The sequence below is a fragment of the Oncorhynchus clarkii genome, chromosome 29, assembly GCF_045791955.1.
Source record: "Oncorhynchus clarkii lewisi isolate Uvic-CL-2024 chromosome 29, UVic_Ocla_1.0, whole genome shotgun sequence".
NCBI lineage: Eukaryota > Metazoa > Chordata > Actinopteri > Salmoniformes > Salmonidae > Oncorhynchus > Oncorhynchus clarkii.
The window spans coordinates 47,167,931-47,181,869 of NC_092175.1; the positions used below are offsets into that span (position 1 = coordinate 47,167,931).

Below are 13,939 nucleotides of genomic sequence, written 5' to 3' on the forward strand. Positions count from 1 at the left end.
ACAAACATAAGATTATTTCAATTTGTATCAATTTATTAGTCATATTTTTCATTACAAATTATTTCTGATTCCATAAAATGGGTTGATTTAATATGAAAAATAAAATTTGGATTATTGGTCAAAGATTAAGACCAAAAGATGAAGCCTATTGACTAAAATGCGTATTTTACAACACAACATTGTCATACAAAATACTGTTGAAGTCGGAAGTTTACATACACTTAGGTTGGAGTCATTAAAACTCGTTTTTCAACCACTCCACACATTTCTTGTTAACAAACTATAGTTTTGGCAAGTCGGTTAGGACATCTACTTTGTCCATGACACAAGTCATTTTTCCAACAATTGTTTACAGACAGATTATTTCACTTATAATTCACTATATAACAATTCCAGTGGGTCAGAAGTTTACATACACTAAACCGACTGTGCCTTTAAATAGCTTGGAAAATTCCAAAAAATGTTGTCATGGCTTTAGAAGCTTCTGATAGGCTAATTGACATCATTTGAGTCAATTGTAGGTGTACCTGTGGGTGTATTTCAAGGCCTACCTTCAAACGCAGTGCCTCTTTGCTTTACATCATGGGAAAATCAAAAATAAATCAGCCAAGACCTCAGAAAAACAATTGTTGACCTCCACAAGTCTGGTTCATCCTTGGGAGCAATTTCCAAACGCCTGAAGGTACCACGTTCATCTGTACAAACAATAGTACGCAAGTATAAACACCATGGGACCACGCAGCCGTCTTCCGCTCAGGAAGGAGACACGTTCTGTCTCATAGAGATGAACGTACTTTGGTGCGAAAAGAACAAATCAATCCCAGAACAACAGCAAAGGACCTTGTGAAGATGCTGGAGGAAACAGGTACAAAAGTATCTATATCCACAGTAAAACAAGCCAAATATTGACATAACCTGAAAGGCCGCTGAGCAAGGAAGAGGCCGCTCAGCAAGGAAGAGGCCGCTCAGCAAGGAAGAGGCCGCTCAGCAAGGAAGAGGCCGCTCAGCAAGGAAGAAGCCGCTCAGCAAGGAAGAGGCCGCTCAGCAAGGAAGAGGCCGCTCAGCAAGGAAGAGGCCGCTCAGCAAGGAAGAAGCCGCTCAGCAAGGAAGAGGCCGCTCAGCAAGGAAGAGGCCGCTCAGCAAGGAAGAGGCCGCTCAGCAAGGAAGAGGCCGCTCAGCAAGGAAGAAGCCGCTCAGCAAGGAAGAGGCCGCTCAGCAAGGAAGAGGCCGCTCAGCAAGGAAGAGGCCGCTCAGCAAGGAAGAAGCCGCTCAGCAAGGAAGAAGCCGCTCAGCAAGGAAGAAGCCGCTCAGCAAGGAAGAAGCCGCTCAGCAAGGAAGAAGCCGCTCAGCAAGGAAGAAGCCGCTCAGCAAGGAAGAAGCCACTGCTCCAAAACCGCCATAAAAAAAGCAAGACTACGGTTTGCAACTGCACATGGGGACTAAGATTGTACTTTTTGGAGAAATGTCCTCTGGTCTGATGAAACAAAAACAGAACTGTTCGGCCATAATGACCATCATTATGTTTGGAGGAAAAAGGGAGATGCTTGCAAGCTGAAGAACACCATCCCAACCGTGAAGCACGGGGGTGGCAGCATCATGTTGTGGGGGTGCTTTGCTGCAGGAGGGACTGGTGCACTTCACAAAATAGATGGCATCATGAGGTAGAAAAATGATGTCGATATATTGAAGCAACATCTCAAGACATCAGTCAGGAAGTCAAAGCTTGGTCGCAAATGGGTCTTCCAAATGGACAATGACCCCAAGCATACTTCCAAAGTTGTGGTTTAAGGACAACAAAGTCAAGGTATTGCAGTGGCCATCACAAATCCCCCAAAATGTGTGGGCAGAACTGAAAAAGCGTGTGCGAGCAAGGAGGCCTACAAACCTGACCCAGCAACACCAGCTCTGTCAGGAGGAATGGGCCAAAATTCACCCAACTTATTGTGTGAAGCTTGTGGAAGGCTCCCCGAAACGTTTGACCCAAGTTAAACAATTTAAAGGCAATGCTACCAAATACTAATTCAGTGTATGTAAACTTCTGACCCACTGGGAATGTGATGAAAGAAATAAAAGCTGAAATAAATCATTCTCTCTATCTCTCTATTATTACATTTCACATTCTTAAAATAACGTGGTGATCATAACTGACCTAAGACAGGGAACTATACTAGGATTAAATGTCAGGAATTGTGAAAAACTGAGTTTAAATGTATTTGGCTTCCCACGAGCTGGATTGTGACAAAAATAAATGTATCGTATAGTGTGTGTGTGGCAGGCTTACAATGATGGCAAAAAACAACATTTGAGAGTGCGCTGACCCTGGTGCTAGAGGGGGTACTGCTGGAGGTTGAATGTTTGAAGGAGTACAGGTCTATAAAAAGTTTGGGAACCACTGTTCTAGAGAGTGCTCCTTGAACTTGAGCGTGCATAACTATCCCTCCCCCCCCCCCCCAAAGTCAATACTTTGTAAAGCCACCTTTTGTAGCAATTACAGCTGCAAGTCTCTTGGGATATGTCTCTATAAGCTTGGCACATCTAGCCACTGGGAATTTTGCCCATTCTTCAAGGCACAACTGCTCCAGCTCCTTCAAATTAAATGGATTCCTGATGGTATACAGCAATCTTTAAGTCACACCACAGATTCTCAATTGGATTGAGGTCTGGGCTTTGACTAGGCCATTCCAAGACATTTAAATGTTTCCCCTTAAACCACTCGAGTGTTGCTTTAGCAGTACGCTTAGGGTCATTGTCCTGCTGGAAGGTGAACCTCCGTCCCAGTCTCAAATCTCTGGAAGACTGAAACAGGTTTCCATCAAGAATTTCCATGTATTTAGCGCTATCCATCATTCCTTCAATTCTGACCAGTTTCCCTGCAGATGAAAAACATCCCCACAGCATGATGCTGCCACCACCATGCTGTGGGGATGAAGTTCTCAGGGTGATGAGAGGTGTTGGATTCGTTCCAGACATAGCTTTTTCCTTGATATTTTTTTCTGATATTTTTTTTATAACCCAACCCTGATCTGTACTTCTCCACAACTTTGTCCCTGACCTGTTTGGAGAGCTCCTTGGTCTTCATGGTGCTTGCTTGGTGGTGCCCCTTGCTTAGTGGTGTTGCAGACTCTGGGGGCTTTCATATACTGAGATCATGTGACAGATCATATGTCGCTTAGATTGCACACAGGTGGACTTTATTTAATGAATAATTAACTTATGGGGGTAATTTGTTGCACCAGATCTCATGTAGGGGCTTCATAGCGAAGGAGATGAATACAAAACCACTCACCACTTTTCCATTTAAAAAAAAAAATTTTAAACAAGTAATTTTTTCATTTCACTTCACCAATTTGGACAATTTTGGGTCCATTACATGAAATCCAAATAAAAATTCATTTAAATTGCAGCATCAGAGCTTGGAGAAGCCTAATTACCGTGACTAAACGGTCACGTGGAATTTGACTGTCATCATGACTCGTGAGTGCTGGTGTCACCGAAACAGCAAACGGTCACCGAAACAGCCAACGGTCACCGAAACAGCCAAAAGTCACCGAAACAGCCAACGGTCACCGAAACAGCCAACGGTCACCGAAACAGCCAAAAGTCACCGAAACAGCCAACGGTCACCGAAACAGCCAACGGTCACCGAAACAGCCAACGGTCACCGAAACAGCCAACGGTCACCGAAACAGCAAACGGTCACCGAAACAGCCAACGGTCACCGAAACAGCCAAAAGTCCCCGAAACAGCCAACGGTCACCGAAACAGCCAACGGTCACCGAAACAGCCAACGGTCACCGAAACAGCACTATTGTTCAGTCGTGTACAGCACCATCTAGTGATCAGAACCACCTGGACTACTGTTCAGTCGTGTACAGCACCATCTAGTGGTCAGAACCTGGTAATACCAGGATCTAGGATGGGACATAAACCCAACAACTTCAATGACTAATTTCTCCTGAACAACATTAAAAAAAATGTCTGTGAGAATACATTACATAGGATGAAGAAACAATACTCTAAGCCGCAGCTCCATACTACTTGTCAGACGTAGAGAACTGATACTAAAATGCTCATTGCTGGGGTGGGATTGGCATAGTGTTTGGGGGATCCGTAGGTGACTTTTGACATTTTTGGGGGACTATTCATGTTTAGGAAAATCTTTGGACCAAATCGTAGGTTAATTAGGTACTATATTTATTGCATTTTATATGAATCCTATAAATTAAAATGGCCAATTTGGGTGCAATCAATTAGCTTAATTTCTCAGAGATCAAATTATAGTTCAACAAAATAATGTTGCCGGAATGGTAATCTTATCTATTTCTAACAACGTAAATTATTTTACAACAATTTGAGATGGTAGGAGTTAAAATCCTCTTTCTTGTGCTTTTTGAGGTGGAACGACCCCTACAGGAACGGCCAACGAACCAGAAGTAGAACCAGGTAGAAATGATAACCACTTTCTGTTTTTTAGGACTAGAAGGACGCCACCGCCTACATCACTACTTTATCCCCTTGAATTATACAAAATAGCAGCTAGCAAGATGAAGATCACAGAGGTTATTTTTAATGAGTGCATTTCACAAGTGGCTAGTTTGCATCAACTACCTGCAATAAAACACTGCAAAGGTTAAGCCTGCAAACTTTAGTTTCGAATCGCAAAATGTTGTCATGTCTGCCTCGTGATTTGTTGGGAGAGATGTCTGTCTGAATTATATATTTTTTCCCTTATCAAAGTGGCTAAAAGAGTCAATCATTGAAACCAGACCCGAGTTGCTGTGGCCTAGTCGCTGTGGCCTAGTCGCTGTGGCCTAGTCGCTGTGGCCTAGTCGCTGTGGCCTAGTCGCTGTGGCCTAGTCGCTGTGGCCTAGTCGCTGTTGCCTAGTCGCTGTTGCCTAGTCGCTGTGGCCTAGTCGCTGTTGCCTAGTCGCTGTTGCCTAGTCGCTGTGGCCTAGGATCGGGTTATCGAGACAGAGTAAAGGGACAACAGTCAGACGATTATTGCATGTTGTCCTGGTGTGTGTGCGTGTGTGTGTGTGTGTGTGTGTGTGTGCCTGTGTGTGTGTGTGTGTGTGTGTGTGTGTGTGTGCCTGTGTGTCTGTGTGTGTGTGTGTGTGTGCCTGTGTGTCTGTGTGTGTGTGTGTGTGCCTGTGTGTGTCTGTCTGTGTGTGTGTGTCTGTGTGTGTGCTTGTCCTACCTGGAAGTGTTGATGTCCTGGTACAGCTCTGTGAGGGAACTCAGGGAGGAACATGGATATGAAGCCAGGCAGGCTCCACTCTGCTCTCAGTCTATCTGGCCCTCCTCCCCCTAACACCTGGTCCGGGATAGGCGGGGCCTTATCTCTGATCATCCTCCGATGGCCGAGCCGCAGGGTGGGAGGGGCCAGGCGACAGAGGCTTGCAGGGATGGACAGACCAACGGAGGAAAATAATCCTCTCCATCCTGTAGAACATTGAGTCTCTTCTCTTTCCCCTGACCCTGCTGGGGGTCTCTGTGGAAAGGGTGGAGAGAGGAGGGGGTGGAGAGAGGACGAGGGGGGTAGGTATGAGACATAATGGGGAGGAGACATAGAATCAATTCCAAACAGCCGTAAACTTGGCCCCCAAGCCCGTTTCTATAGATCTGACAAAATGGTTATCACGCGTAGTAGAGGCTACCCTACCACAATCCCCTTCGGAGGGGGGATGAATGAGCCAATTGGAAGTTGGGGATGATTAGGTGACCATCATGGTATGAGGGACAGTTTGGGAATTTAGTCAGGACACCAGGGTTAACACCCCTTCTCTGACCACAGAGAGTCAGGACACCAGGGTTAACACCCCTACTCTGACCACAGAGAGTCAGGACACCAAGGTTAACACCCCTACTCTGACCACAGAGAGTCAGGACACCAAGGTAAACACCCCTACTCTGACCACAGAGAGTCAGGACACCCCTACTCTGACCACAGAGAGTCAGGACACAAGGGTTAACACCCCTTCTCTGACCACAGAGAGTCAGGACACCAGGGTTAACACCCCTACTCTGACCACAGAGAGTCAGGACACCAAGGTTAACACCCCTACTCTGACCACAGAGAGTCAGGACACCCCTACTCTGACCACAGAGAGTCAGGACACCAAGGTTAACACCCCTACTCTGACCACAGAGAGTCAGGACACCCCTACTCTGACCACAAAGAGTCAGGACACCAGGGCTAACATCCCATCTGAAAGACAGCACCCTACACAGAGCAATGTCCCAATAACTGCCCTGGGGAATTTTTTAGACCAGAGGAAAGAGTGCCTCCTACTGGCCCTCCAACACCACTTCCAGCAGCATCTGGTCTCCCATCCAGGGACCAACCAGGACCAACCCTGCTTAGCTTCAGAAGCAAGCCAGCAGTGGGATGCAACTGCTCCGTAGGTAAGCACCACGGTCTTGTAGTGGATGTGAGATTCTTCAGGAAGCCAGTGGAGTGTGCGGATGAGCAAGGTGACATGAGAGCACTTGGGAAGGTTGCATGCCTCATACAAGTTCTCATTTAACCAACCATGTATAGGTTATTCCAAGTATCCGTGTGGCCTTTGAATAGCGTTAGTTGAAGCAGCGCTACCCCTCAACTGTTTCCCCCTGTTCTATTGATTTCAGCGTGATATTGATGGGATTAACAAACAATTACAGTTACCACGTTGTCAACCCACTTGAATCAAAATGCAACACTTCAAAATGTGGCTAGCTGTCTTCTACCAGTTGTTCTCTAACCTGTGAAGTACACATTATTCCCAGATTCTCTGTGGTTTTTGAGCTGTGTTAGTTTAGCAGGACGTGCAACCTCATCTCCCCCCACTGGCGCAATGAGTGATTGGCGTTTCTCTTTCTGTTTTGGTGACCCCCGTTTCAAAATGCAACATTCCAAAATGTTCTGCAGGTTGTCTTCCAACCAGTGATGGGTAACTATCTCCAGTTTCCACGGGGTTTTTGAGTTGTGGTAGTTTCAACAACGCTAAATCGATGAGTGATTTATGGCCACATCAAAACAACAGGGTTTTTGGTGTGCAGTTTATAAGGTTAATAATACAAATTAACGTAACATGATCACTACCGGTCAAAGTCCATATTATGGCAAGAACAGCTCAAATAAGCAAAGAGAAATGACAGTCCATTAGTTTAAGACATGAAGGTCAGTCAAAGCGTAACATTTCAAGAACTTTGAAAGTTTCTTCAAATAGAGTTACCAGCCTGAGAAATTGCAGCGCAAATTGCAGCCTACATGACCCTGCTGGTCATTTATGAACATTTGAACATCTTGGCCATGTTCTGTTATAATCTCCACCCGGCACAGCCAGAAGAGGACTGGCCACCCCTCATAGCCTGGTTCCTCTCTAGGTTTCTTCCTAGGTTTTGGCCTTTCTAGGGAGTTTTTCCTAGCCACAGTGCTTCTACACCTGCATTGCTTGCTGTTTGGGGTTTTAGGCTGGGTTTCTGTACAGCACTTTAAGATATCAGCTGATGTAAGAAGGGCTATATAAATACATTTGATTTAAATTTGATTTGAAATAGTTCAAGTGACAGACACATCTCAACATCAACTGTTCAGAGGAGATTGTAAATTGCTGTAAAGAAAGCACTACAAAAGACACCAATAAGAAGTAGAGACTTGCTTGGGCCAAGAAACACAAGAAATGGACATTAGACCAGTGGAAATTTGTCCTTTGGTCTGGAGTCCAAATTTGAGATGTTTGGTTCCAACCGCCATGTCTTTGTGAGACGTGTTGTGGGTGAACAGATGATCTCTGCATGAGTATTTCCCACTGTGAAGCATGGAGGAGGTGTTATGGCCTGGGGGTGCTTTGCTGGTGACACTGTCTGCGATTTGTTTAGAATTCAAGGCACACTTAACTAGCATGGCTACCACAGCATTCTGCAGCGATACGCCATCCCATCTGGTTTGTGCTTAGTGGGACTATCATTTGTTTTTCAAACAGGACAATGACCCAACACAGCCTGGAAATATTTTACCAAGAAGGAGAGTAATGGAGTGCTGCATCAGATGACCTGGCCTCAAACAAATCACCCAACCTCAAACAAATTGAGATGGTTTGGGTTGAGTCGGACCGCAGAGTGAAGGAAAAGCAGCCAACAAGTGCTCAGCATATGTGGGAACTCCTTCAAACTTTTGGAAAGGCATTCCAGGTGATGCTAATTGAGGGAATGCCTATAGTGTGCAAAGCTGTGGCAATTTGAAGAATCTCAAATAAAAAATATATTTTGTTTTGTTTAACACTTTTTTGGTTACTACATGATTCCATATGTGTTATTTCATAGTTTGTTTTTTTTGTGAATTTTACCCCTTTTTCTCCCCAATTTCGTGGTATCCAATTGTTGTGGTAGCTACTATCTTGTCTCATCGCTACAACTCCCGTACAGGCTCGGGAGAGACGAAGGTTGAAAGCCATGCGTCCTCCGATACACAACCCAACTGCTTCTTAACACAGCGCACATCCAACCCGGAAGCCAGCCGCACCAATGTGCCGGAGGAAACACCAACATGTGGAAGAAGGTGCTCTGGTCAGATGAAACCAAAATGGAACTTTTTGGCAACAATGCAAAACGTTATGTTTGGCGTAAAAGCAACACAGCTGAACACACCATCCCCACTGTCAAACATGGTGGTGGCAGCATCATGGTTTGGGCTTGCTTTTCTTCACCAGGGACAGGGAAGATGGTTAAAATTGATGGGAAGATGGATGGAGCCAAATACAGGACCATTCTGGAAGAAAACCTGATGGAGTCTGCAAAAGACCTGAGACTGGGACGGAGATTTGTCTTCCAACAAGACAATGATCCAAAACATAAAGCAAAATCTACAATGGAATGGTTCAAAAATAAACATATCCAGGTGTTAGAATGGCCAAGTCAAAGTCCAGACCTGAATCCAATCGAGAATCTGTGGAAAGAACTGAAAACTGCTGTTCACAAATGCTCTCCATCCAACCTCACTGAGCTCGAGCTGTTTTGCAAGGAGGAATGGGAAAAAAATTCAGTCTCTCGATGTGCAAAACTGATAGAGACATACCCCAAGCGACTTACAGCTGTAATCGCAGCAAAAGGTGGCGCTACAAAGTATTAACTTAAGGGGGCTGAATAATTTTGCACGCCCAATTTTTCAGTTTTTGATTTGTTAAAAAAGTTTGAAATATCCAATAAATGTTGTTCCACTTCATGATTGTGTCCCACTTGTTGTTGATTCTTCACAAAAAAATACAGTTTTATATCTTTATGTTTGAAGCCTGAAATGTGGCAAAAGGTCGCAAAGTTCAAGGGGGCCGAATACTTTCGCAAGGCACTGTATATATATATATATATATATATATATATATATATATATATATATATATACACATACACATAGATAGATCGATAGGAGAGAGCACAGCAGATTAATGTAGGCTAAGCGTTCTATCTGCTGCCGTTAAAACGTCCCAACGTTGCGCATTACAGTTGTATGTTCATTCATGATGTGAGTATTATAATCTGTAGAGAACAGAGCCATCATCCATCCAGAACAACACGACCGGGCCACATACTGTTATTATTACACTATTACTGGGAAGGCTATCTGAATGTTTTTTTTATTTTTGCTTTTGTTTTTATTTGTACTGTTATTTAACTAAGCAAGCAACCTTTAAAACATTACAAAATGTTTACCTAGGCAAGTCAGTTCAGAAAAAAATCTTATTTTCAATGACGGCCTAGGAACTGCCTGTTCAGGGGCAGAAGGACAGATTTTTACCTTGTCAACTCGGGGATTCGATCTAGCAACCTTTCAGTTACTAGTCCAATGCTCTAACCACTAGGCTACCTGCCACCCTAAATAACACCCCTAGTTAATATACTACATATTGCAATAATGTAACATAGGATAATATTATAAGATTACATGGACAGATCCTAGATCAGCACTCTACTGTGTGATGCTTTGTGGATATGTGCCCTGATCTCATGCACTGAGAGTGAAACAGTATGAGTAGCTAACTATATGAGCTGGTGTCTTATGTTCAATTAATAAATTAAACCCCAACAACTCTCACTGATGCTGATGCAGTCATAGTCAGATAAGTTTCAGCGTCAAGGACGGCCAGGGAACCCCCCGCAGCGGTATACCTGTCGCCCACTACCTGAGAGAGAGGAAGAGTCCTGCTATTTCACCTTGCTGGCTTTACTGGCGTCCGCCCCCATCTGGTCTGTCTCTCTCAGCTTGTTGTCATCCACCACGACACTGCTTCTTCATCATCCTGCTAGCATCATCACCCTCCTCATCCTCGCCCTCACTCACACACAATCCGCAGCCTGCGCAACACACACACACGGGTTCTCTGCGCCCCGGCGACTACACTATGGCCAGCCGTCGGTAGGTAAAACATTAGTAGCTAGTACTTCCTAAAGTCTTCCACCGTGTTGTCGTCGTCGATAGCAGACAGAGCAGATTAGGCGACATAAACAAAATAATCCCTTCTGTAGGTCACGTCACCTCTACATCCGCCCACATGGCGTTTATCCAATCAGACTGGGAGCCCGTAGCGTTAGACCCGCCCCGTTCTCTCTCCCCGGCCCCGCCCTCTGAAAGGAGATTCTGTCTTCATGAACTCTTGAATTATTTATAATGCAGACAAAACACAATAAAGACAATTTACCAACGTGATAAAAAGGAATCGTGTTGATAAACTCTTGTAGATGACTGTTGTTCAGATGTTAATACAATGTCGTTGGCAGATTAAGTTGAAAAGAACAAATTAATCAATAAAGGTTTTTATATAGTTGAATCCCAACTGCAGTGGTCATTCATTTACAATGTAGCAGGCTGAGGCAGTAGGCTCTTCTCACTCTCATTAGTGATTCCTGGTCCCCTCAAATCAAAATCAAATAACATGTTTCTACAATCAAGTTGCAGAAACATTTCAAGGATGATCAAATGATAGCCAGGATGCACCTGAGCTCAATTTACAATATCATAGCAACGGGTCTGAATACTTGTAAATGTGATTTCAGTTTATTATTTTTAATACATTTTCCAAAGAATTCTAAAAAACGGCTTTTGTTTTGTCATTATGGGATATTGTGTGTAGATTGATGAGGGAAAACAATAATGTAATCCATTTTAGAATAGGTCTGTGAGGTAAACAAAATATAGAAAAAGCCAAGGGGTCTGAATACTTTCCGAATGCACTGTAAAGTCTAGTGAATGTGCGTAGGGTCAGTGCAGATTGTCCGGGTAACCATTAATTAACTATTTAGCAGTCTTAATGCTCAGGTATCATTTGCTGGACGGTCTTAGAGGTCCTGGATGGCAGGGAGCTCGGTCTCAGTATCTAAGGGGGTGTGAGGCAAATCTCAGCCCAGCGGCTGATGCAGTGTGCTCAGCTGGCAGAGGAAAGCAGGTCACTGGAGGGTTGGGATTCACACACATACAGACACCATGACACACATATACACACACAGACACCATGACACATACACACACATACAGACACCATGACACACACATACAGACACCATGACACATACACACACATACAGACACCATGACACATACAGACACACACAGACACCATGACACATACAGACACATACAGACACACACCGGAGTGAAAGGACTGTCAAGCCATAGTTCCCATAACGCACCACTGGTTCCATGATGAGGACAGATTTCATGCTCTGACTACGCTGACACACACACGCTATGACACACACACACACACACACACACACACACACTATGACAGACACACACGGTATGACACACACACACGCTATGACACACACACAAACACACACTATGACACACACACGCCATGACACACACACACGCTATGACACACACACACACGCTATGACACACACACACTAGGACACACACACACACGCTATGACACACACACACACGCTATGACACACACACACTAGGACACACACACACACGCTACGACACACACACACACTATGATACACACACACAGGCTATGACACACACACTATGACACTGGGTCAGTACTACCCCTACACACACACGATGATACATACACACACGTTGACACACATACACACACACAATGACACACACACAAACAATGACACACACACGCAATGACACACACACAAACAATGACACACACACACGCTATGACACACACACACACGCTACGACACACATACACACTACGATACACACACACGATGATACATACACACACGTTGACACACATACACACACGCAATGACACACACACAAACAATGACACACAAACGCAATGACACACACACACAAACAATGACACACACACGCAATGACACACACACGCACAATGACAAATACACACAATAATGTACGGGTCCAGGATGTGTAATAATGGGTTCTGATGACATGGACGGGTCCAGGATGTGTAATAATGGGTTCTGATGACATGGACGGGCCCCGGATGTGTAATAATGGGTTCTGATGACATGGACGGGTCCAGGATGTGCAATAATGGGTTCTGATGACATGGACGGGTCCAGGATGTGTAATAATGGGTTCTGATGACATGGACGGGTCCAGGATGTGTAATAATGGGTTCTGATGACATGGACGGGTCCAGGATGTGTAATAATGGGTTCTGATGACATGGACGGGTCCAGGATGTGTAATAATGGGTTCTGATGACATGGACGGGTCCAGGATGTGTAATAATGGGTTCTGATGACATGGACGATTCCAGGATGTGTAATAATGGGTTCTGATGACATGGACGGGTCCAGGATGTGTAATAATGGGTTCTGATGACATGGACGGGTCCAGGATGTGTAATAATGGGTTCTGATGACATGGACGGGTCCAGGATGTGTAATAATGGGTTCTGATGACATGGACGGGACCAGGATGTGTAATAATGGGTTCTGATGACATGGACGGGTCCAGGATGTGTAATAATGGGTTCTGATGACATGGACGGGTCCAGGATGTGTAATAATGGGTTCTGATGACATGGACGGGTCCAGGATGTGTAGTAATGGGTTCTGATGACATGGACGGGTCCAGGATGTGTAATAATGGGTTCTGATGACATGGACGGGTCCAGGATGTGTAATAATGGGTTCTGATGACATGAACGGGTCCAGGATGTGTAATAATGGGTTCTGGTGACATGGACGGGTCCAGGATGTGTAATAATGGGTTCTGATGACATGGACGGGTCCAGGATGTGTAATAATGGGTTCGGATGACATGGACGGGTCCAGGATGTGTAATAATGGGTTCTGATAACATGGATGGGTCCAGGATGTGTAATAATAGGTTCTGATGACATGGATGGGTCCAGGATGTGTAATAATGGGTTCTGATGACGTGGACGGGTCCAGGATGTGTAATAATGGGTTCTGATGACATGGATGGGTCCAGGATGTGTAATAATGGGTTATGATGACATATAAATCAAGTCAAATTTTATTGGTCACATACACATGGTTAGCAGATGTTATTGGTCACATACACATGGTTAGCAGATGTTATTGGTCACATACACATGGTTAGCAGATGTTATTGGTCACATACACATGGTTAGCAGATGTTAATGGTCACATACACATGGTTAGCAGATGTTATTGGTCACATGGTTAGCAGATGTTATTGGTCACATACACATGGTTAGCAGATGTTATTGGTCACATACACATGGTTAGCAGATGTTATTGGTCACATACACATGGTTAGCAGATGTTATTGGTCACATACACATGGTTAGCAGATGTTATTGGTCACATACACATGGTTAGCAGATGTTATTGGTCACCGACACATGGTTAGCAGATGTTATTGGTCACATACACATGGTTAGCAGATGTTATTGGTCACCGACACATGGTTAGCAGATGTTATTGGTCACCGACACATGGTTAGCAGATGTTATTGGACACATGGTTA

At 44.5% G+C, this 13,939-nt stretch overlaps 1 protein-coding gene across 1 annotated transcript in view; it reads right to left on the reverse strand.

Annotated features, from left to right (window-relative positions):
• Positions 1-10,505, reverse strand: part of LOC139388441 (ribosomal protein S6 kinase-related protein-like) — a 49,607-nt gene extending 39,102 nt beyond the window's left edge. Inside the window, exons 1-2 of the mRNA XM_071135102.1 lie at positions 10,192-10,505; positions 5,198-5,491 (exon numbers count right to left, since the gene is read on the reverse strand). Of these exons, the coding sequence (XP_070991203.1) occupies positions 5,198-5,491; positions 10,192-10,221 (324 nt within the window). The 5' untranslated portion in view covers positions 10,222-10,505. The remainder of the gene's footprint in view (positions 1-5,197; positions 5,492-10,191) is intronic.
• Between the last annotated feature and the right edge of the window lie 3,434 nt (positions 10,506-13,939).